General features: G+C 37.5%; 2 protein-coding genes across 3 annotated transcripts in view; both read left to right on the plus strand.

Annotated features, from left to right (window-relative positions):
• The window catches only part of myo10l1 (myosin X, like 1), a 39,170-nt gene extending 24,196 nt beyond the window's left edge, over nt 1-14,974 (plus strand). Inside the window, exons 18-43 of one of the 2 annotated variants that reach the window (XM_020713463.3) lie at nt 233-335; nt 750-830; nt 917-1,041; nt 1,121-1,238; nt 1,346-1,452; nt 1,553-1,832; nt 2,673-3,518; nt 3,602-3,725; nt 3,850-3,991; nt 4,407-4,511; nt 4,591-4,686; nt 4,789-4,882; nt 5,082-5,137; nt 5,930-6,072; nt 6,234-6,428; nt 6,606-6,763; nt 6,843-6,963; nt 7,040-7,188; nt 7,285-7,433; nt 7,511-7,718; nt 8,381-8,517; nt 9,007-9,130; nt 9,780-10,133; nt 11,201-11,377; nt 11,470-11,661; nt 12,499-14,974. In XM_020713463.3, coding sequence (XP_020569122.1) covers nt 233-335; nt 750-830; nt 917-1,041; nt 1,121-1,238; nt 1,346-1,452; nt 1,553-1,832; nt 2,673-3,518; nt 3,602-3,725; nt 3,850-3,991; nt 4,407-4,511; nt 4,591-4,686; nt 4,789-4,882; nt 5,082-5,137; nt 5,930-6,072; nt 6,234-6,428; nt 6,606-6,763; nt 6,843-6,963; nt 7,040-7,188; nt 7,285-7,433; nt 7,511-7,718; nt 8,381-8,517; nt 9,007-9,130; nt 9,780-10,133; nt 11,201-11,377; nt 11,470-11,661; nt 12,499-12,603 — 4,489 coding nt within the window. In that variant the 3' untranslated portion in view covers nt 12,604-14,974. The remainder of the gene's footprint in view (nt 1-232; nt 336-749; nt 831-916; nt 1,042-1,120; nt 1,239-1,345; nt 1,453-1,552; nt 1,833-2,672; nt 3,519-3,601; nt 3,726-3,849; nt 3,992-4,406; nt 4,512-4,590; nt 4,687-4,788; nt 4,883-5,081; nt 5,138-5,929; nt 6,073-6,233; nt 6,429-6,605; nt 6,764-6,842; nt 6,964-7,039; nt 7,189-7,284; nt 7,434-7,510; nt 7,719-8,380; nt 8,518-9,006; nt 9,131-9,779; nt 10,134-11,200; nt 11,378-11,469; nt 11,662-12,498) is intronic. The other variant, XM_011490258.4, reaches the window with a different exon arrangement.
• A 344-nt stretch (nt 14,975-15,318) lies between these two features.
• pttg1ipa (PTTG1 interacting protein a) lies at nt 15,319-21,721 on the plus strand. The gene is made up of 7 exons (XM_004082209.5): nt 15,319-15,616; nt 16,331-16,383; nt 16,940-17,048; nt 18,236-18,338; nt 18,731-18,796; nt 19,201-19,247; nt 21,150-21,721. Exons 1-7 carry the CDS (start codon nt 15,532-15,534, stop codon nt 21,185-21,187), a joined length of 501 nt encoding a protein of 166 aa, XP_004082257.1. The 5' UTR covers nt 15,319-15,531; the 3' UTR covers nt 21,188-21,721.
• Nucleotides 21,722-23,075: the final 1,354 nt, after the last annotated feature.

Raw genomic sequence — 23,075 nt, forward strand, 5'->3', positions numbered from 1 at the left:
AGTACAAAACATAAAACATGTGTTTTTAAAAGTGGAGTTTTCGACTTTTAAAAGTACCGTAATTTAAAAAATCTCAATGAAAATGTTGAAAAGTTAACCCTAAATAGTCCGCATGAGTCCAATACCTATTATATTAAAGTGTTTTAAAATATGTTAATATGTCTTACAAAGCAGCAAAAGTCACAGTCAAATCCGAAGTTGCTCTTCTTTTTGTGTTTCTGTTGTTTCACAGATTGGACTTCATCTATGACCTGTTTGAGAAAGTTGGCAGTCGGAACAACGAGGAGAAGATGGGAACTGCCAGACGCAAACCCACAGTCAGCTCCCAGTTCAGGGTGAGTCACTTCCTCCAAAGCTTCCTGCTAAGCCCCTCCCACCCAAATGTGGTAGAAGTGCCAAAATGAGGGCTTGGAGAACAACACAAGCTTTAACTCTCATCTGCAATTTTTTAAAATCAGAATATTGATTTAAAAAAACAAGAAATTGATTAAAATACTAAATAATAAAACATCGTAATCAGTTACATTTTCTTTTTAAACACAAAAAGCCTGTCTACATTGCTCTTTCTTTGTATTTTATAAATTAAATCAGTGCTGATCCTATTAAATATATAAAAATAAATAGAAAATTGGTCATCTTTCTGCCAATTTATGCCAAATCTGATGACGAGCTAATAAGTTAGGACAAATTTTGTTAGTGCATTTAGTGGATGGAGTTCTATGTGATGTCAAATGTTTACATCTCCTCAGGACTCTCTTCATGCTCTCATGGCAACTCTAAGTGCATCCAACCCTTTTTTCATCCGCTGCATTAAACCCAACATGGAAAAGGTTTGTTTTTTGTTTTTTCCCAAATAGTTTTGTGTTTTTTCTCAATTTAAGCACAATGCACACTATCCTATCCTTTTTTCTTGTAGAATCCAAATGTATTTGACCCAGAAATCGTCCTAAACCAGCTGAGATATTCTGGGATGTTGGAGACAGTGAAGATCCGTCGTGCTGGCTTTCCCGTTCGCAGAACTTTCAAAGATTTCTTCTCACGGCGAGTAGCTCTACATCTAAGCGTTTCCCCTCAGCTCTCTGTCTTGTAGTTTTACACTCTTTTGTTGTCTGTGTGTTAGATATAAGATCATTCTGAAAGACAAAGTTCCCACAGTGGGAGATGACAAGAAAAGAACCACAGATTTATTACTCAAATACGATAAGACAAAGAAAGAGTGGCAGTTGGGGAAGACTAAGGTAAGACTAAGACAGCCTTCCTCTGCCCTCTGACGTGCATGACTAATACATGCTTAAAAAATGTGTATTATGCCAAAGATTTCTCAGGATTGGAATGACTTTTGTAGGTGTTTATGAAAGAATCTTTGGAGCAGCGACTAGAGAAGGACAGGGATGAAGTCCGGCGACAGGCTGCCATGATAATCCGAGCCCACTTGCTGACTTTTTCTGCAAAGTAAGTCTCTTTCTGTTCTACACCATGTAGCCACTCTAAACACACAAATTAGTTATTTGATCTCTTTTGAATCCAATGTGTTTTTGTTTTCATTTTGCAGGAAGCATTTCAAGCAGGTACGCGCCGCTGTCATCACCCTGCAGAAACACCTGCGGAGGCACATCCAACGCAGACGGTTTGTGAAGCAGCGGAAGGCGGTGTTGGTGCTGCAGAAGCACAGACGAGGTCAAGTGGCCCGTTCCCGTGTCAGAAAACTGAGAGAGGAGAAGAAAAAGAAGGAGGAAGAGCAGAAGAAGAAAGAGGAGGAGATTAAAAAGACGGGCGAAGCGAAACAAGAGGAAGCAAAAGACGATGCAGAGAAAACAGAAGACACATCAGATGTGAGTTTCAGCAGATTAAAAATCTGCTTTAGGAATTCAAGTCCAAGCCTGAAAGACCCACACCATTAAAAATCCTGTTTTGGGTGTTTTTAATATGTTTTTGTAGCCTTTTTTCATTATGGAGGACACATATAAAAAAAAAATCAAGATTAAAACTGCTTTTCTGAGTATCTATTTAATCAAAATGTTGTGAATCAGGAGCAGATAAAAAATGCATTTTGAAAAAAGGTTCCAGTAATGACAAAAGTACTACAATTAGTGAGCCGCAAGCTTCATACTCTGCTCCATTCTGATGCATCCATTTACAGACCACAAGATGTCTTTGTTCTGCACGGTGGCGCAGTGGTTAGCGCTCTTGCCTCACAGCAAGAAGGCCCCCGGTTCAAGTCCCAGCTGGGGGACATGAAAAACACAACATCAATGGGGGACCTTTCTGTGTGGAGTTTGCATGTTCTCCCCGTGCATGCGTGGGTTTTCTCCGGGATCTCCGGCTTCCTCCCACCCTCCAAAAACATGCTACATAGGTTGATTGGCAATTCTAAATTGTCCATAGGTGTGAGTGTGAGAGTGAATGGATGTGTGATTGAGGATATTCCACCCTGCGACAGACTGTCGACCAGTCCAGGGTATCCCTTGCCTACGCCCAAGTGGCCGGGATAGGCTCCGGCAACCCCGTGACCCCGAAAGGGACTAAGCAGAATAGAAAAAAATGAATGAATTCTTAATTGTTTGTTTTTAGTGAAAATGCCTGACTTTACCATCAATTTAATCAATATTTAATTAAAAAAGTGATTTGAGTTTATGTACTGTAATGGCATAAGTTGAATTTTCTTCCTTCAGGATCAAGTTCGTCAGATGGAGGAGATCCTTCAGCTTGAGAGGGAGATTGAGCGCTTGCAGAAGAAGCGAGAGGACGAGGTGTCGCAGCTCTGCGAGTCCTCCAAGCAGGAGCTGCAGCTGCGCCGAGATGCCGAGCTCAAACGGATGAAGAAGGAGGCCTCCCGTAAAGCCACAGAACTCATCGACCTCCTGAACTTCGGAGGTGTGGATCCATCTCTGGGAGCTGCTGAGGCAAAGCCTGCTGCAGAGAATAGCCCCAAAAAAGCGAGCGCAGCTGCAGGCGCATCCAAGGAGGAGGAAGTGGACGAAGGCTTTCATGCTGAGGAGGAGTGCATTCCTTTACCTGACTTTCCTCCTCCCGCCGAGTCTGATGTGCCGATTGATCAGGACATATTTGCTCACCTCCCTCCTCCTCCACCTGCTTTTGCAGAGGGAACAGTACCCCCTGCACCCCCTCCGCCTCCAGCTCTCCCCACAGATGGCACACCAGATGGGATCCCTCCTCCTCCTTTACCTCCACCTGGAGATGGTGCTGCTGTCCCACCTCCTGCAGGCCCACCACCCCCCGGAGAAGAAAAGCAGAAAGAAGCAGCAAAGTCAGAGACAGAAAGGAAAGTGAGCATGGTGGACAGCCTGGTGGATGGAGAGGAGCCGATCTACAGCATGCCGGCTGACACAGAGTCAGACTACGACCAGGAGGAGGAAGAGGGGTCAGTCACCGCCGGAGACGACAGTTCTGTCTCTGGAAGCAACCGTGGGAGCACGGCGGTGACGGACGAGGAGCACCCGAGGAAGTCAACCTGCACCAACGCCAGCATTGAGTCGTACAGAGGGAGCTCTGACTCTGTGAGGACGCACCCTCACACAGAAAGTAACACACACAATCATGTTATTTCACAGCTAACCCGTATAATTCTGTGATGTCATAGTACGCGGACAGCGACGATGAACATGATGGTCTGATGGACACAGATGAAGAAGTGACAAACGGTAGAGTGACTTTGCTTAACGGAAACGGGCCGCCATATTTCCACGGCTACCTTTACATGAAAGGTACACATGCAATCATACCGTTCTATCGAAATGTCACATTTTAATTGCTTTAAATGCTTCATAGCTTCTGATATGAATACCAAATCAAACATAATCGTCTAAATGACATCCAAACCCCTTTTAGCTGGCCTGATGATCCCGTGGAGGAGGCGTTGGTGCGTGCTCAAGGATGAGACTTTCATGTGGTTCCGGTCCAAACAAGAGTCTCTGAAGTCTGGCTGGCTCTACAAGAAAGGAGGAGGGCTCTCCACTTTGTCACGGAGGTTGTTGTAGTTACTACGGGGTGAAGCTTGCATGTTACCTCAATGAAATGCAATGAAGGAAATGTCTATTAGAAGATGATTCTTGTGCAAAAGGATCATTTTGTTGCATAAAAGTGGCCACAATTCTCAAGTTGATGCTTGGCTTTCTGAAGCTTTACCTGGTAAGGTTTCTTTTAAAAACATGCTTTTACTGAAGATTTTGGTGTTAATTATATATTATAAAAACTCTAGAATATATAAACATTTTTACTGCTCTTTAATTAAAGTGAAATAATTGATAAATAAAAATTATATATTGGATTTGATCACTTATGGGACAAATCCAAAAAATGTAAAAGCAATGAGTGCAGCTGCATTGTTTGTATACATTTAGTGCATTTTATTATTCATTTTCATGACTCCATTTTTTCCTCACCAGGAACTGGAAGATGCGCTGGTTTGTACTCAGGGACAGCAAGCTGATGTATTACGAGAACGACAGTGAGGAGAAGCTTAAAGGGACCATCGACATCAAAGCAGCCAAGTAAATCTTTTCATGAACATTCAACTTTTTTAACATTTATTTTTCTTGAGGTCTTTCTCAGACGTTTTTCTGTTTGCAGGGAGATTGTAGATAACCACGAGAAGGAGAATGCTCTGAACATTGTGACAGATGAGAGGACGTATCAGGTGTTTGCCGAGTCGCCAGAAGACGCCAGGTAAAATAGATATTTGTAATGAAACCTGAAAAGAAAACTTGTTTCTGCTTTTAAAAAATATTTTGTGACACATAAATGCTTCTTTTTTATATATCTGTGTAGTGGGTGGTTTAAAGTGCTTAGCAAGGTTCGAGTGTGCACTCCTGAGCAGCTACTGGACATGTCCCATGAGCAAGCCAACCCCAAAAATGCTGTGGTGGGTCTTTTAAAGGGATCATTTTATCTTAGTTTATTTCATCATGTTTGCATTAACTTTTCAGCTGGAAATCACAAGATATTTTCTGTCTCCTATCATCACATGTAATAAAAACATATTTTAATGGAGATCCATTTTTAAATGTAAAGTGTTGCTGTTCCTCTTTTTGAATTGAAACTCAACCTGATGTTTTGTTTAGGGAACTCTGGATGTGGGATTGATTGACTCCGTTTGTGCGTCAGACAATCCAGACCGGTAAGGTTTATTGGTAATTTAAAACAAGAGCAAAAACATTCCCCCTTCACGCCATAAATTACTAATTCGCTATGTGCTATTTAATCTAGGACTCCACTTAATTTAGCATCACCTTTCAAAGAAACAAAACATTGAAGACAATTTTTTGTTAAATTGGAAATAAAGTAAGGTAAGCATGAAGCGGTACATGTTCAATGGTCTGAGTTTAAAAAATTGATTCATCAACATCTTATCAATCTTTATCTAAAAAATGGAAACTGATTATTCAAATGCATTGACTGAATTTTCTTAAACTTTTCTTTTATAGGTTTTTAATTTCAGAATTTATAATCATATTAATCAATAAAAAGTTCCCTTATGTAAAAATGTAAAAAAAAATATATGTTTTTAAACAAAATAAAACTGGTTTAAAAAAAACAAAAAATAAAAAGGATAAGTTTGGAGAAGTCTTGACAAAAACTGAACACTTTATAGTTATCATGCAAGGAGCAGGACAACATTTAGAAACAATTATGGCATTAGGAATCATAATTAAAAAGACAATAATAAAAGCAATAAAAGGCAGTATAAATATTTATATATACACAATATACTGTATACATGTTTACATATAATATAATATACAGCATGTAAAGTTAGATCATAGTTTTTGTCAGAGTTCACAAGTACTAGGAATATCCCTAAAATACATGATAAAAAATGGTAAAACTTCATTAAAAGTAGACAAACGGACTAAGAAACAGTCTTTCAAATATGAGATGTGATTCTTATGACCAGTCTTCTTTTTTTCAGGCCCAATTCTTTTGTCATCATCACGGCCAACCGTGTGATCCACTGCAACAGCGACACGCCTGAGGAGATGCATCATTGGATCAGTCTGTTGCAGAAACCCAAAGGAGACGCTCGGGTTGACGGCCAAGAGTTCCTAGTTAGAGGTGAGAGTTTTTTCAGTTATATTCTTGAAACTATTGAGTTTTAAATCAAACTATAACAAATATTTTAAAAACACTTAATGAAAATATGTATCATGATACAATGGAGAATGCATCCACTGTCTTCTTTTAACTACTGGTAACTGTCTCTGCTTCATCTCCAGGCTGGCTCCAAAAAGAGATGAAGACCAACTCTAAAAGCACGTCCCTGAAGCTGAAGAAACGCTGGTTCGTCTTGACCCACAACTCCCTGGATTACTACAAGAGCTCTGAGCGAAACTCCTCAAAGATGGGAACCCTGGTGCTTAATTCCCTCTGCTCTGTCATTCAGCCGGATGAGCGAGTCCACAGAGAAACAGGTGATATAAGCAAATACCAAAGGGCACTGTCATTTAGGGATTACTTGAAGATTACTGTTTTTTCTGGATTAAATTATCTAAGTGTAAAAGAATAAGTTTTTACTTGGCACATGATGCATAAAAATAGGTTTTAGTTTATTGTATGCAATATTTCTTGACATAATCTCTGTTTAACAGGCTACTGGAACATCATAGTGTATGGCAGGAAGCATTCCTACCGCCTTTATACTAAGATGCTGAATGAGGCCATGAGGTGGACAGCTGCAATACAGGGGGTCATCGACAGCAAGACCCCGATAGAAACTCCCACTTTGCAACTCATCAGAGACATTAAGGTAAAAACACGCTCCTGGAAACCTTTTAAAAGATATGGTAAAAAAAGACAAGTTCAAATGCACCGTCCCCCTCCTTCAGGAGAACAGTGTGAACCCAGAAATAGTGGAGCAGATGTACAGGAGGAACCCCATCCTCAGATACACCCAGCATCCTCTGCACTCCCCTCTTCTGCCGCTTCCTTATGGAGAGGTCACCAGCTGTGAGTCAATTTCCAGTAATGTTTCACTGTCGGGGATTGAAAAAGATCTCACGTGACTTATTGATGTCATATGTAGTGCAAAGGCAACAGGGCTATGCCAGCCTGCAGGACGAGGCGGTGAGAGTTTTCAACTCACTGCAGGAGATGGAGACGCTGGCAGACACGGTGCCAATTATTCAGGGCATCCTGCAGACCTGCCAGGACCTTCGGCCTCTCAGGGACGAGGTAGCAGTCGTTTCCATGCACATTCTGCGAAACCAAACATTTATTGGTTAAATCCAATGGACGGTTTTGCACTCTGCTGTCGTTCCTTTTTTTCAGGTTTATTGTCAGGTGATCAAACAGACCAATCACGTGCCTCAACCGAACAGCCCGGCCAATCTGGCACATTGGCACCTGCTCACCTGCATGAGCTGCACCTTCCTACCAGGCCGAGCCATCCTGAGATACCTCCGCTTCCACCTCAAGAGGTCTGTGAGTTCTTCTGTAGTGACAGGCCGCTGTTGTTTACAGGAAATTCCCTCTGAGCGTGTTTACCTATACACAGGGTACGCGAGCGTTACCCCGGCACAGAGATTGAACGCTACGCCAGCTTCGTCGGGGAATCCCTGAAGAAGACCAAGACTCGTGAGTTTGTACCGTCGCAGGAGGAGATCGCCGCCCTGCTGGTGAGACAGGAGATGAGCACTACGGTGTACTGCCATGGAGGAGGTTCCTGCAAGATCTCCATCAACTCACACACCACTGCTGGAGAGGTGCGTCAACCTACACATGTAGAACTGTCAGATCATTCACTTTACTTTGGATGCACACCTATAAAGGGTCCCATATTATTACAAAGACAACTATACCTTACATGCACTTAAATAAGTCAGAAGGCATTAAATGTAAATTGTGTACTTAATAAAAAAAATAAACAAATGCAGTTTGATCTCAGACACGCTGAGAGATGAGCCCCCTGTTTATAGACCTGAATCTTTGGGTCCTATTGCACCAATTTTTACTCACTTTTTTGTGCCCTAATGAAGGATTTCTACTGCATTTATTATGTAAAGCTGTGGAATGGATATCCATGAGTAGAAGGGCAGGACACTTTGAAAAAAACAGCGATCATTTGCCACGTTTTTGGGTCTAAACACCGTACAACTGTACAGAACACTCCTAATCCATTGAATAGTAAATCAGTGGAATTCATCAAATCTGAGAATTTTTTATTTTATTTTGATCCTTTTATGTTGTGTTTTACATGAAAAAGTAGTTTAAATCAAAAATCCTTTTGTGGTAGTAAAGATTGTTCTTTCCTATAGATTGTATCAGGTATTGCTGTTATAATATGGGTGAAAACCGTTGAATTCCGATTCCACTTTCTCGAGTCCTAAAGTGAGCATTAATTTGCTTTCCTTGATGCTGTTTGCAGGTTGTTGAGAAGCTGATCCGAGGTCTGGCTATGGAGGACAGCAAGAACCTGTTTTCTCTGTTTGAACACAACTCCTTCATAGACCGAGCTCTGGAGAGCAGAGTGATTGTGGCGGATGTTCTGGCCAAATTTGAAAGGTGTGTCTTTTTATAACCTTGTAAATTATGCTTTAAATACCCCATTCGATAAAAATGGTGATGGAGGACAAACATAAAGAAAATTACCGTAACTCAAATTTTAATTCCTGAATATTTCCTTATTTAGATCGTTGTGAATCAGCAGCAGATGCAAAAATACCGTTCAACAAAGGGTTAATTTGTGACAGAATATACGCTGGGTGGGCTACAAGCTCCCTGCTCTGCTCCATTCTGATGCATCCAGTTACAGACCAGTGTTCGTCTGAGCTCCAAACGTTACAGCTGGATAGCTCCAGTATTGCAGTCAGAAACTATGTCCAGGAAAACAACACAGTTTTTACTTTTTTAAATTTTGGTTAAAAATGGCAAAATCATCATTAAAAGACCATTGAAAACATTTACATCAAAATATGATTAGAGTGGGACTTTAAGAGGTTGTTGTTAATCTTTTTGATTGTGAGAACATAGGATGTGTCTGTTATTCTGTAGGCTGGCAGGCAGTGAAGAAGAAGAGGAGGAGGGAGAGTGGAAACTGTACTTCAAACTCTACTGCTTCTTGGATGTGGAGAGCATGCCCAAAGAGGGTGTGGAGTTCGCATTCATGTTTGAACAAGTAAGATTTATTCTAACACTCAAAAAGTATAAATATTGACTTAAAGCAGTTAATTTCTAAGGGGTTTTCTATTTTGACTTTTACTTATTTAAGCATATATTGAATGATTTAAGACAGTGTCGCTTTGCTTCAACCATTATTCTGTTTGTGTATTTTTATTACTTCAGTTCAGATGTCTTAAGTGATGTGGTTTGTTTGTTGCAAAGTTACGTTTTTTAACATGTATGAGTCTTTTCTGATGATTTCATCTTACTGTTTCATGTGCTTAATTTGATCATTTTTCATTTAAATGTCAGATATGACAACAGTAAGTGGGTCGTAGACCTTTTAAAAAACTGTTTTTTGTGTCTGCTTGTTTTTTATCCTTTTTTTCAGAGGCAATCGTTCAAATTTTTTTTATTTTTCTAAAAGAAAATGCTTCCTCATTGAGACGCTTCATTAAATTTAAACTAATACAGCATACAGGGCTTGTTCATCTTTTAATTTAACTCCGCTTAATTTTACACACACTATTTTTTGGATTTTGTGCTGGTCCTAAAGTAAATTTATGTGTTATATAAAGGTTTAAACCAAAAAGACAAAAAATGTTACTTTGTGGAGAATTTCAGAAATGTATGATTTTCTGAAAGCTGCTCTGTCTTTGTCAAAGGCTCATGAGTCTTTGATCAGTGGTCACTTCCCAGCCTCAGAGGAAACTCTGCAGCACTTGGCAGCTTTACGCCTCCAGTATCTCCATGGAGATGGAGCTGGCCGGGTTGGATGGAGCCTGGGAAGCGTTTATCCTATCGGACGCCTTCGGAATCGAATCCTCCATTCCACCAAACCGGGTGTTGGCGCTGCAGGCGGAGCTGGAGGAAGAGGGAGTGGAGGGATGGGAGATGGAATCTGCACAATAGGAGGACAGGGCGGGGCTGGGACAGGCACAGAGAAACGAAAGACTCCCAGCTTCCTGGACGGCACCCTCAGGAGAAGTTTCAAAACAGGTTCACTGAAGAAGCAGAAGGTCAGTAGTGTGGGTGGAAAATGTAAAATAAATTTTGAAGATGCTCTAGTGTGGGGGTCTGCAACCATAGGCTTTTATCGCTTCATTTTGGCTCTTTGACTTTAAAGAAAAATACTTTGAAAAATAATTGGTTAGTTATGACAAAGGATGTGTTTTTATTTAGAATAAACTTGTATGTGCTCTTGTCTAAAGTAAAATTAATTTAGACTTTTCTCCATATAGAACATATAACAATGTTATAATTCAGTTACTGTACATATCTAAAAGCTGCATTTCAAAAATAAAAGGCTTAATTCTTCCAAACAGTGAAGCGGGACTTTGCAGCTCTCGTTGTTTTTTTTGGGTCTTTTAGCATCAAAAGTTGCAGACCCCTGCTCTACTGTGTATTTCCATGTAAAATAATTATAGCACATTACATTTTTTTATTATTTCAAAACACAAAACAGTAGTGATCCTCTTTACCCCATTTACCATACAAATAAACTTTGTTTGCAGTTTGCAGTTTGCAAATGTAGCCGCTGCCACCTTTTAAAGAAAGCCGCTCAAAGGAAAAGAATAAAATGATCTAACAGTCAACTGAAACTATGAGCCTCCATACCCCCCATATAATATACAACTATAAATTTAGTTAGTAAAGAAACATGTTTTTTTTTTTTATATCTAATCATATAGAGGAGCATTTAAAATCTTTTTTTTTCCTTTATTTTTTTCACATTAAATTTTACCTGTTAGATTTCTGGTGGTTTTACCCCTTCCTCACATTCCCTCATATGTGGAAAAGAATGAAATGTTTAAATGTTTTGTATAAAGAATTGACATGGAGCACAACTAACAGAAAATATCTTAGCCAGATGCTTGTTAAGACCATTTCCACCTAATCAAAGTATAATTCCAACAAATTTATTTGGCATCTTTGCAGAAATAAAGCATATGCCATCTCTTTAGGGAGCCGTGACTTGGAATCAGCTAATAAAAAATAGAAACAATATTGTTTTAAAATCTATTCTTTCAACAGTGTGAAGATTTCACTTTCACTTGCATGGAGGTTAAACTTTTTTCTATTTCAGGTGGAGGAGGAGCAAATGCTGGAGATGTGGGTCAAGGAGGAAACTTCTGCCACGCGAACAAGTGTTCTGGAGAAGTGGACCCGTCTGCAAGGCATGCCGCAGCACCAGGCCATGCTTAAATACATGAGTATCATTAAGGAGTGGCCTGGCTATGGATCTACTTTGTTTGATGTAGAGGTGAGGATACAAAAAGCACATTATATAACGCATTAAAATGGACATTATTAACCCCTTGATGCCCTTCTCCTTTGCATTTCTCATCCTGACAGTGTAAAGAAGGAGGTTTCCCTCATGACCTGTGGCTGGGTGTGAGTGCTGATAATGTTTCTGTGTATAAACGAGGTGAACCCAAACCCCTGGAGACTTTCCAGTACGAACACATCACCTTCTTTGGAGCTTCACAACCCTGCACCTATAAGATCATTGTGGATGAGAGGGAGATGTTTTTCGAGACTTCACTGGTGAGAACTCAGCTTTTATCAAATTTGCTATAGATTTAAATGTAAACAGCATTAGAAATTAGTCACCAAATTTGATGCAAATCCAGAAGGATCAGATGTTGCAGTTCCTCCAAAGACCACTACAAGCAGGTGGCAGAAGGGAGCAATTTTTTTTACTCCCATATTCAAAATTCCTATTTTACAACAATAATTAATGTATGTACATTCTGGTTTAAATTATTTTTTATGGATATTTATAAAAGTATTCAATGTTTTTGTTTAAAACATCATAATTAAAGTTGGACCTTCCTTTTGTAAAATTGCAAAATTAATATTCACAAAAAAGCTCTTCTTGCCTGAACAAAAAGAGCGCAAATATAGGGACGTTAATTCATGGATTTGATGAATCCAAAGCAAATTTTTACCGAACCCATTAAATTACAATTACAATTTTTTTAAATTTACATCTAAGATTAGGTTGTTTAAAATTAACAATATTGCTTTTTTCAATTTAAAAATATAAAACTGTGTATGAGAAACACATATGAAATGCTAATCCATGGTTAAAAAAAAGACAGATAAGCTTGTACAAACAGCAACAAATAGTTTATTATTTTAATATTTGTGCTAAAAGAAGGTGTGACAACCTTGTTATAAATGAGTGTCCATCAAGATTTTTATGTCTTGACACCAGAAATCAGTACAAATCTTTAAGGCGACAAAATGTAAAACCTTTTTTTTCTTTTGATTGAATCTGGGGTTTATTTATAATGCCTAAATTCTCTACATGTTTTTAGTATAGCTAATGCCTAAAAATGTGTGACCATGCAACTAAATCTAATCCGTTTTCCTCTTTAGGTTGGAGAGATCACCAAGATCATGAGAGCGTACATCAACATGATGGTGAAGAAGCGCTGTAGCATCATGTCTGTAACCAGCGTGGGCAGTTCTTGGGCCAGGTGATCAATCACCAACCAATCCCATCCCTGAGTGTATCCATGAAACTGCAATGGGCAGTCACAACAACCTGCTTATTCCTTGAGTTGAATGAAGAGCAAGTTTGGGTAGAAAACGAGAAGCGGGTGAAGGAACCATCTGAAAAAAAAAAACACAAAAAAAACACTAGCATGACAAAGAAACTGTTGGGACAGTCACTTCAAAAAACAAAACCACCCGGCCGGAGTCCTGCATGTAGATTTTCAAGCACACTCCTCCATTCTCTGTTGTGGAAGAAAAGTCGGTAATAAGAAGCACAATTTGGCTGTCAGGTGGTTTCTTTGCGTGATGAAAGCCACTCCTCCTTGTTTAAATCACTCTCTCATGCCTCCTTCTTTCTCCTCTGATTCCTTCTTCGTCTATTTTTTTTTTTCAAATGTTAACTGAACTCTTGTTCTTGTTGGCCCTTCCATGGTGGATCTGTCCATGTCACTTACCTGTGTCACTTATGAGAAGAGAAGTTTTCTTTTTAATTTTTATCTGCTTGCTCATCAGTGCCACCGTGTGGCCACGAGTGGGAAGACAAATGAGGCTGTAAGCATTTCTGAAAAAAATACTTTTAAAGGTAAAGTTTTGGCTCCGGATGTTCTTACTCATCTTCAGCTTGATCAAGAGGCTTATTTATCTCTCCGAGTAGATTTATGAATTATCAAGGCCATGACGACAGCTGTATCTACATATAACATAGCAACAGAACTCTGTATAGCCACAAACAACACATAAGCTAAGATATATTTAATGTTTTGTACTGTATATCACACACAATAATTCAAAGTATTGACATTTCTGCTGGTTACTGCACTGTACAGTCTATAGATGCCATACTACTTGCAAAGTGGCACATTTAATGTAAAATAAGTAAGTTGTGTTAATTATGTCTGCCAGTCTTCATTTAATTTGACTTCACCAAAACGTATAAAACAGTAGAAAACTATGGGCTGCTAAAATCCTTATTTTAAGCCATATTTGTAAAGTTTTCCATGGTTTATATGTTTCTTTATTTTACAAAGAGGATTAGGACAAATTTGGGCAAAACCACAAGGTTTGTCTGTATTTCCAGCCTCCTAAAAAATATGAAGACATTTATTACTAATACCACTATAATGTGAACCCACTATCTTAACCACTCCTGTGTCTGGATTGCTGCCGTGTGTGTGTGATTCTGTTAATAGTGATATTCAAACTGTTGAAAAGTGGAAACGAGTGCATCATATGTAGTTACATGACTAATAATAATTATTGCAAGGAACGGTGTTGTAATTGTTGATAGAAGGAAAAAGAACGGTATTTCAGAGATGGGGTACTGAGTGAATATTAATATTATTGTTATTTATTGTACAGTATTTATTGCATTGTCTGGTTGCGGAGGGTTGAAAATACACTGGAAATGTCCAGCCTCAGTGGAAGATGAACACTGTGAACATACAGGCTCTGAAATGAATTGATTGTGCACTTGGAAATCCAAGAGTTTTCATGTGTGTGTGTGAGTGTGTGTGTGTGTGTGTTTTGGACTATAAGATGGAGATAGAGTCACATCAACGTCTCTGGACTGTCAGACTGCAGGTAGATGGCAGTACTGTTCATTAAAAAAACACATATACTGAGATGCCTATAGGTAAAGTCCATCCTGACAATAAAAAATAGAAATTTGACCCAAACATATTTCTTTTTTAATACCAGAAGGTAGTCAAGTTGTGGATTGTCAAGCAGAAACCAAACATTTCTGCTTTTTCAAATCTTTTTTTCATACAGAAAATTTTGAGTCATTTATTCACAGATACAAGATGCAAGTATATAAATTAAAGTGGACAGTATAATATATAATCTAAGTTTTCCGAAAGATCTGTGAAATTACATTTTCTTTCTCCTCTGGGATCTTAAAAAATAATTTTCAGAGTTGGGGCAAATTCAGTTTACGAGTTGATGGAGCTGAAACAGTAAGTTCTGAGATCTTTAGGATTCTGGCTCTGTCTGAACTTTCCCTTAAGGAGTATTAGAATCCCAAGTATTTGATCACAAAGTCATATCCAAGGGCAACTTCATTGCTAAAGGTCCCATTATCAGCTGCAGGCGGCCAGAATGGGGCCCAATCTAATCTTTGGTTTATGCTTATAATTACCATTACCTTGTTATTTGTTGTGCTTGATCAATGAATACAAAAGAAAAGAGAAAGTCAGAGATGTTCTTTTTTTTAATTGTAACTGGCTTTATAAAGTTATGCTTTATTAAATTATTGACAATTGTCCTCGATTTATTGTTTCCCTTGCAAACCAGAAAACGGTGTTCTTACTTTGTTTTCACTCATTGTGTTTTGCACTAATAAACAAACTTGAAAGGATGCTGCGTTTGGTTTGGTCACTTATAACTGGAAAAAACAGAAACAAGTCTTGATAAAGATTTTATACCAACTTTTACATCGACTCAAGTAAACCATATTTCTATACAACACGGGTTGTTTCTGTCTCCTCCAAAAAGGATAACGTGCAGGTTAACAGCTACACTTTCAGGTGGAAATCAAAAGAAGTTTTACAAAGTTTTTAAAATTAGTTGAAACCCACACCAAATGAGCAATGGATGCATTCATATAGGTAATGGAATTTTTTAATGGTGGACTTTATTCTTTTGAACTAAAATTGGACTACAGTCTCAGATTCTTATATTTGAAAACTGCTGTTTCGCCACTGACGCCTCCCTGTTTTTTTGTCTTCTGCGCGTAAAAACCGTGCGTCACTACCTGGCTTTTAGTTCCTTCTGGGCACGTTCGCTTTGGAGTTCCTGTTGTCGAGAGGACCAAACCTTTTTCTCTCTGGATTCTCGCTTTCCTTCGTCTTGTCGATTGTAAAGTTCATAGGAACGACGCTGCGAGTGGTCTGCGTCCTGTGCGTCTGTCTGGGAATGATGGATTCTCGGGTTTTACTCGCAGCTCTCCTGCTTGTTTTCGGCTTGGCGTCAGTTCTTGCTCAGTCCTCACCTGATGACGGTAAGAATGTGGAGTGACTTTGGTTACTCAGGAGTTTTAGACACTGAAATTCCCCCCTTATCTGTTGGTTCCAGTATTTTTGCTGTAATTTCCAAAGATTTTTGAATTTATCTAAATGTCTTAAATATTTTTTTATCCAAGTAATCATTGGTCTACATCTTTGAAAGTCACCTGCCAATTTTCAGGTTTACAAAAAGAAGAGGAAAAAACAATATATATTAATTTTTATCAGACGGTTAGTATTTACCTGATAATGTATTAAAATGATTTTGAAAGAAGTAAACGTTGTTATCCTTGTTATGGCCACGAAACCTAAAAATATACTTTTGTTTTTGTCCTTGAACGTGGATTTTCTTTACTCTAACAACTATAGATTTCTTTCAGAATTTAAAGACCAAAAAAAGAAACAAACGAGATAATCACTGTATTGTTTGAATGATTGAAACCAAAAAATCGGTTTGTCGACTGTTTCTGCTTGAAATCATGAAACTAATCTAACTAAAGCCTGCTTGTTTACACCACTCAGTCCCCATAGAACATTTCCCAGGAGGCTTTGCAGTAACTTCCATAAACCACACAAAGGTTTAGGCCTCTTTTTAGTCTGAATCCTGCAGTTTTCTACTAATCTGTCCAACATGAAACTTGTGTTTTTCCTGTGACCAAAAATGTACATATATATAATGTAAATACTTGATCTGTTGTTTTTACCAACAGTGTGCGAGAAGAAAAATGCTACAAACTGTGAGGAATGTCTGAAAAATGTCTCGGTAAGTCATTGAAATATAAATTAGTGTGTTTCAAACGAAATAATACTTTTTGTTCTGTGAACACAAGAGTATTTGACTGGACGAATGGTAGTTTTGATTTTTTTTTTTAGTAAAAATGATGTAGTGTGCTATTTTCTTTGGCCTTTTATTATCTTAATGATCAGATCTGATGTGTATTTTGTCTGGCTTTTGAGCACCACCTAACCCCTTGGCTCCTGATCTGTTTATCTTTCATAGCTCCACTGTGCTGTGAACACAACTTAATCTGAGGAAACACTTTCAACTAAAGAAGGGCATACATTTTTCCATTAGACACAAAATCCAGTCATTTCCTTTGTTATTTGGGTACAATGGAAAAAGCTGTGTGAGGTGAAGAAGGGTGGCTCCTCCCCCAGTACCTGTTGGTCTGGTTTGTTGAGTAACTGCTCTGATTGTTATTCCTAACTTCTCCGCCTGCATAAAGAGTGATGTTATCACATTTTTTTCTTCTCCAAAGTGACCCAAATCCTCACAGATTCACATTCTTTTCTGTTTTTTTTTTTTGTTGTCATGACAGTGCTTGTGGTGCATTAAAACCAAGTCATGTGTAACTTATCCAGCGAAGACCATCCTTCCACCCCATGCTCTTTGCCCACTGAATGATGCACGCTGGGGGCTCTGCATGAGTAAGAACATTTATGTTTTCTGGAAATATTTTCTTTCATTTAATATATGCATGCTTAATGCAAAAGTCATATTTAAGATTTTCAATAGTTTTTAAAATATTAGAAGAAAAAAAATCACTCATTTATATATTGTTTTAATGTTTTTTTTATTACTAAATTTGGCATTAATCTAGAATAAATTCTAAAAACTACATATTTGGAATTGAAAAGCAGAAATAATACAAAAACAAGACAAACAACAGAAATTTGTATTTATACAAAGATATACTAGATGTAGAATAATCAAAAACGGATATAAATAATTCATCACAGAAATCTACAATAAGCTAGTTCTGTATCATGAGGTTCTTTAGGGCATCAAAACAGAAATGTTTTCTCAAAGTATAAATCATTCTCTATGCGTACCTGTGTGTGTTTTCACTGAGTGAAGAGCAAATAAAGCACATATTGAGAGGAAATGCCTATCCAGTTTCAACCTGCCTGAGTCTCACTTTGAGTGTCTTGAACACAAATGTGTCGCAATGGATACAATTACAAACACTGATTTAAAAGTCAGGTGTTCGATTGTTGTGTTTTATATAGAACAAAGGTTTTTTTTTTTAAATACGCTAAGTTAGGCTATATGTTTTTGAACCACAGGTTTACATAGAAATATGACGCTATCATAAATTAAAACAGAAACAAGTTGGTTTTCAAACAATAAAATACATGTCTTTAATGATGTAATTTGGTTTTCTGATTACAATTTTAAAAAAGGACGTAAAACGTTCTTATCCACTGGCTTGAAGCAGAAACCAATACTTTGACCATAATCTCTCCCAAATTGAGATGTTCAAAAAGGATGCTTTTCTCTTTTTTGCTCGACACAATGGCTGACTGAAGGAAGGGGAATATTTGCCTTTATTTAGATACGTTTCGCTAGCTATGTTAGTATGTAAATGAATGCCACACATTCTGTGCGTGTCATCAGTGACACACATGGCATACAAAAAGTGGTCACAAGACCTGCTGCGTTATGGTTTTGTGCATTGGTTATGAAATTGAACCAAATCTAACAATTATGCTTCCTTAAGAGAGAATTATTTACAGTTCAAAGCCATCAATATTGGACGGGGAAGGATTTACCAAAATCCTAAAAAAAAGTTGTTGTTTTTTTACAAAATATGTTAACTGTCATTTTTCTGCAGTGAATTTTCAGACCCTGATCATCACGCTGGCAGTGCTTGGTGGCGTAATCATCATTGCTCTCCTGGTGTGCATGTTCTGTTGCTGCAAGTGTGAGAGCTTTGGGTAAGCATGCTCTAAAATGTCTTAATCTGACACGTTACAATTACAAGGCTATTCAAAATGATAACAAAGACTCTCGTTCTACATTTTGTGCACTCTGACTTTTTTTTTTAACCCAGATTTTTTTTTTTTTTTTAGGAGTTTTTACCAAGAATCAGGGTCTTAAGGCAGAGATGACCAGTTTAGCCAAGTCTGTTTAGTTTAGTTTAGCAATTACCTATTATACTTTATTTCATGTTCGTATAAAATCACCAGTATGAAGCCCATTGAGACAAATATTGATGTAATATTGGGCTATATAAAGAAAACTGAATTGAATTGAATTGACATGAACTGTTTTGCTGTAGCGTCGTGCAAAATGCGTAATAATACTTATCTTGTGTTTGTGCATCAAGATCCACAAGATTTGAAAACAAAATGCAGAGAAGAGGCGATAAGGCAAAGACCAAGCAGGAGCAAAGGTAAGAATCCCAGTTCTTGCTCATTTTCTGGATTTTTTCATGCAAAGTGAACACAAAACAACCAATCTGGACGCAGAACACAGTGCGCTGCAAAAAAACAAAATTGCTCTAAAAAAGAAACAGGAGAAATGGCGAGAATGTAAAAAGTGAACATTGATATAGCGAGGGAACACTGTAACCAAATATAATGTGTGTCTAACAAACCTAACACGCAATAGAATGTTGCAGAAATGTATGAGGCAAATTACGTTTTTGCATGCTACATGTGACTGGTAGTCAGTTAAAAGTAATACTGTTAGATAAAATGGGTACAATCTTAACATGGTTAAGACAACAACACATTTTAAGAAAAGTTCAAGACTTCATGTGGTGAAACTCACATTGGTGTGTTTTCTCTTTATCAGGACTGCAGAGATGAAACAGAGACATCAGGAAATCCGACAGAAATATGGTAAGTTTTTAGTCCTCTGAGGGGCTAAATCAGTGCTACAAAACTATATCCCTATACATGTTAAAATGATCCTTTGTATGAAATGCATAGTTGGACCATAAAGTTAAGGTACATTTTGGTTTCCTGGCTTGATTTATAGGATGATTTATATGATGTTGGATCTTTTTTTCTGGTAAATACAAAAGTAGCAATTATTGAAACACACCTCATGTAACTGAAGGAAAGATGATCCATCTGACCTGCACTTCAAATAATCTATTTAAACCTCAGCAAAACATCAAATACTTTGTTTTAATGTTGAGCAAAGCATTGCATTGATATTCTTAAGGTGTTCTTTGTTGAGTCATGTCGCTTGTGTTTATTTTAGTTAAAAGTGACAAGGACGGGACAATAACCCGAAACATCATCTCTATTTCAGACGGAGATCATTTATGGACGTAATAAAAGTTTAAATTAGGTTTTTGCTGTTTGTTTGATCAGAGTTGATGCTGCTCTAAGTTTCCACGTCAAGACAAGAGTTTGTCAGTTTCCCTTCACACATCGAACATGCATGTGAACTTTCTGATACGTTTGACCAGGTCTGAAAGCGTGACTGAGGACACAAACATAAAGTAGCTTCTATGCAAAATGTAGAATGGTCCTTTTTAACTATGTTTCTGTATATAAAACTAAATATTTCTGCCAAAATAGGATCGTTGGATTGATTTTTCAGTGACTTACAATTTCTTTTTTTTTTTTTTTTTACTGCTCCTTCGGCCCCAAATGAACCCCCATCCTCTTTTCACATTGACAAACATCATGTTGTCTTTAATTTTACCATGAATCTAATCTTTGGCCTTCCTCCAGACTGATGTATTCACCTTTCCTCCTTTGAACATGCTAAAACGTCCAACACCAGCTGTCTGTCCAATGAACTCGTTCCGGATTCTATCCTTTCTAAAGTAAAACTTGAACATCTTCATCACTGCTTCCTCGTTCATGTTGTTCCTTGCACCATCTTGTACACATTTCCTTCTAATGCTGACACTGTCACACAAAATTCTTTACTTATTCTTTCAAACATTTCAATGTGCTACACTCGTTCCTCTTAACCCTCATTTTTTTTCTCTGGACTGTTGACACAAATTACTCAAGCTCCTCCACTTTCTTTTTTAATGCCTTATGCATCTGGGTGCCATAGGTTTTTGGGTTGTCTGGGGTCACCCGGCTAGCTTACAGCCCCTCACACCCTAACCTAACATTACTGTTTCAACAAAAATGGTGAGCAATATTGGAGGTATGTAACAGTTCTGAGTCAGATGCCAGCTTGAACGAGGAAAATGAAGATGTACATGGCTCTAGTCGTCTACAAGAGGAGGCATTCGAATGGAGCAGAGCAGGGAGCTTGTGGCCTGCCGATTGTAGATTTAGGTCACAGAAACGCTCTTTTTATCAAATGACAGTTTTTGTCTGCTCCTGATTCACCACAATTTTGAAAAAAAAAAGAAAAAAACTCAAACACAAATTTAAGGTTAATTTTCACAATAAATATCCTCAATCATGAGAAAAATGCCATAAGAACATGTTAAAAACAGGATTTTCATTGGAGTGGGTCTTTAAGTGTTTGTTATGACCTGACGCCCACAACATGCCCGCAGAAAAACATGTTGAACAACATTTTTGCTCTAAGGGCTTACCGAGCGGTCACCTGCCCTGTACAGGTTCGCCTTATTTTTGCCCGCATCCACCCGTAGGGGCGTTTAAAGCTCTACTGTAACCTACAGTGACTGACATCTATCCATCTGCAGTCTAAATGTCCAACACGAAAGAGTGTTGTTAAAACAAAATGTTTATCCCCCCTCCCCAAAAAAAACAGGAAAAGCCTATTCATGTTAATGACGCGTGTTTATGTTTTTCTTTTAGGCCTCAATGGACCAAATCCCTACTCAAGATTTGCATGAGATCCAAGGAAGGAGATTTGAAGCCAAGGACACAGCTGTCAACCCACAACCTGGTTCTATAAACAAATGAGACCCACTAAAGTCATCAATAGTTGCAAAACTCTCAACAAAAATATTTTACTGTATCATTCTGCTCTTTTTTAAGAGTGCTGTGGAGCAATGACCAATGATGATGTGTCCATTGATGCTTGCAGCTGTAGTGTTTTTCAAAACGTATTTATTAATTAATTACTTTTTTCAGATCACTCTCCTAGCTTGATGCTAATTTTAACTATTAACTTTCCACTTAAAACTGTTGTACCTGTTCCAAGTTTTTGAAAGCAGGGTTTTATGTTTTTAGTGCATTTTCCGTAACTAGAATGTTTACTTTTTTATTGATGGTTTCAGAAAATGTATTAAAATTTAGGAATTTTGAAAGAAACCTTAATCCCATACAGATATGTGATGTTATTATAACTTTATTATTAATACCCTAATTTGAATGTTATGTTTTCCATAAAGACTCAATAAAGTATTGAGACTGATTAAACCTGGGATTGACTCTGGACTTGATGATTATTATTATTATTATTATTATTATTATTATTATTTGTTGTACTTTTCCATTGTTTTTATCAATTTCATTTTAACCACAATCTTGAAAATGAAAACCTAATGAAATGCATTTTAAAATGAATTAAAATACAGGTTAATTATACAATTTTTATTTTAATATATTTAAAGAAAATTAAACTACCAGTTTTACATGAATTATTGAACTGATAATGTTTATCTTCTTGATTATCTTGATTATGCAAAATCTTCATATTTTTATATATATATATATATATAGATATAGATATCTATATATATAGATATAAGTGCATAACACTCATTTTCTCACAATTGTTGACATTTAGGGGTGTAACAATTAATTTTACCAACAATTTCATTCAACAATTTTTGGTTGCTGATCTGTTTCATAGTTAATATTAGTCCATTTTGAACGAACCGATTCACTGACCTAAAATGGATTCAGGACACCTGTAGCCAAACCTCAACCAGTGTGACTTGGAGATGAATACTAACTCTGCAGGTGACGTTTTTCAGATTCATTGTATTTTATCCAAGATAATTATAAGTGTAAATTAAATGTGTGTTCAAACAAGTAAACAAGAATTGATGGAAAATCAAAATCAATCAATTTAGTTTCATGAAGTTCAGCTCACTGTTGTTTTTTCACATCAACATAATACAAACAGAACATTATTAGACTATCCTACCCCACAGTATGGTCAATTCAATTCAATTTTATTTGTATAGCCCAAAATCACAACAACATGGGCTTCGAAGTAAAACATGAACTCAAAAGGATCATGAATACAAAGAGTTCAATAGGAAAATACTAAAATGAACTAACAAACTGACTAAGCTATACTGGCATCCCAGCCCTTAGACCCCCCTTTGCGGGGGTCAAACATTTTTGCAAAATTAAAAGTGTTTCAACACATTGGACTCGAATGATATTTTGATCATTTTTGCTGCCATTGCATGTGCGTTGTCCACTGTAGTGACAAATGGCCGTTCTTACATTATAGAAAAATATACCTACCTTGTGTCTCAATCCCACTGGTATTTTCCAAGATGGATTCGATTATCAATTTATCTAATTTTGAAATGATTTTTTAAAATAATTTAGGTTGATTCCATCCTGCCTCAGACAGATTGAACTGATTGGATGGTAGGAATCGAAATCGATTCATCGGTTAATCGTTGTACCCTTAAAAATGAACCGACCGTGCCTTAAACCAAATGGTATTTTCCAACATTGATTTAATCAATTTATTTTATGTTCAATTGATTTTATAATTGTATAGGTCGACTTTATTCAATTCTAATAACTTGCCTC

The sequence above is a fragment of the Oryzias latipes genome, chromosome 22 (genome assembly GCF_053564925.1).
Source record: "Oryzias latipes strain Hd-rR chromosome 22, Olatipes_Hd-rR_3.1".
In the NCBI taxonomy this organism is placed as follows: domain Eukaryota; kingdom Metazoa; phylum Chordata; class Actinopteri; order Beloniformes; family Adrianichthyidae; genus Oryzias; species Oryzias latipes.

What these genes read in the sequence shown, in the direction of transcription:
- pttg1ipa (XM_004082209.5), top strand. Translation starts at nt 15,532, where the DNA reads ATGATGGATTCTCGGGTTTTACTCGCAGCTCTCCTGCTTGTTTTCGGC. An exon ending in ACGCTGGGGGCTCTGCATGA is followed by an intron (nt 17,049 to 18,235) that starts GTAAGAACATTT and finishes ATTTTTCTGCAG; the next exon opens with TGAATTTTCAGACCCTGATC. An exon ending in GGAAATCCGACAGAAATATG is followed by an intron (nt 19,248 to 21,149) that starts GTAAGTTTTTAG and finishes TTTTTCTTTTAG; the next exon opens with GCCTCAATGGACCAAATCCC.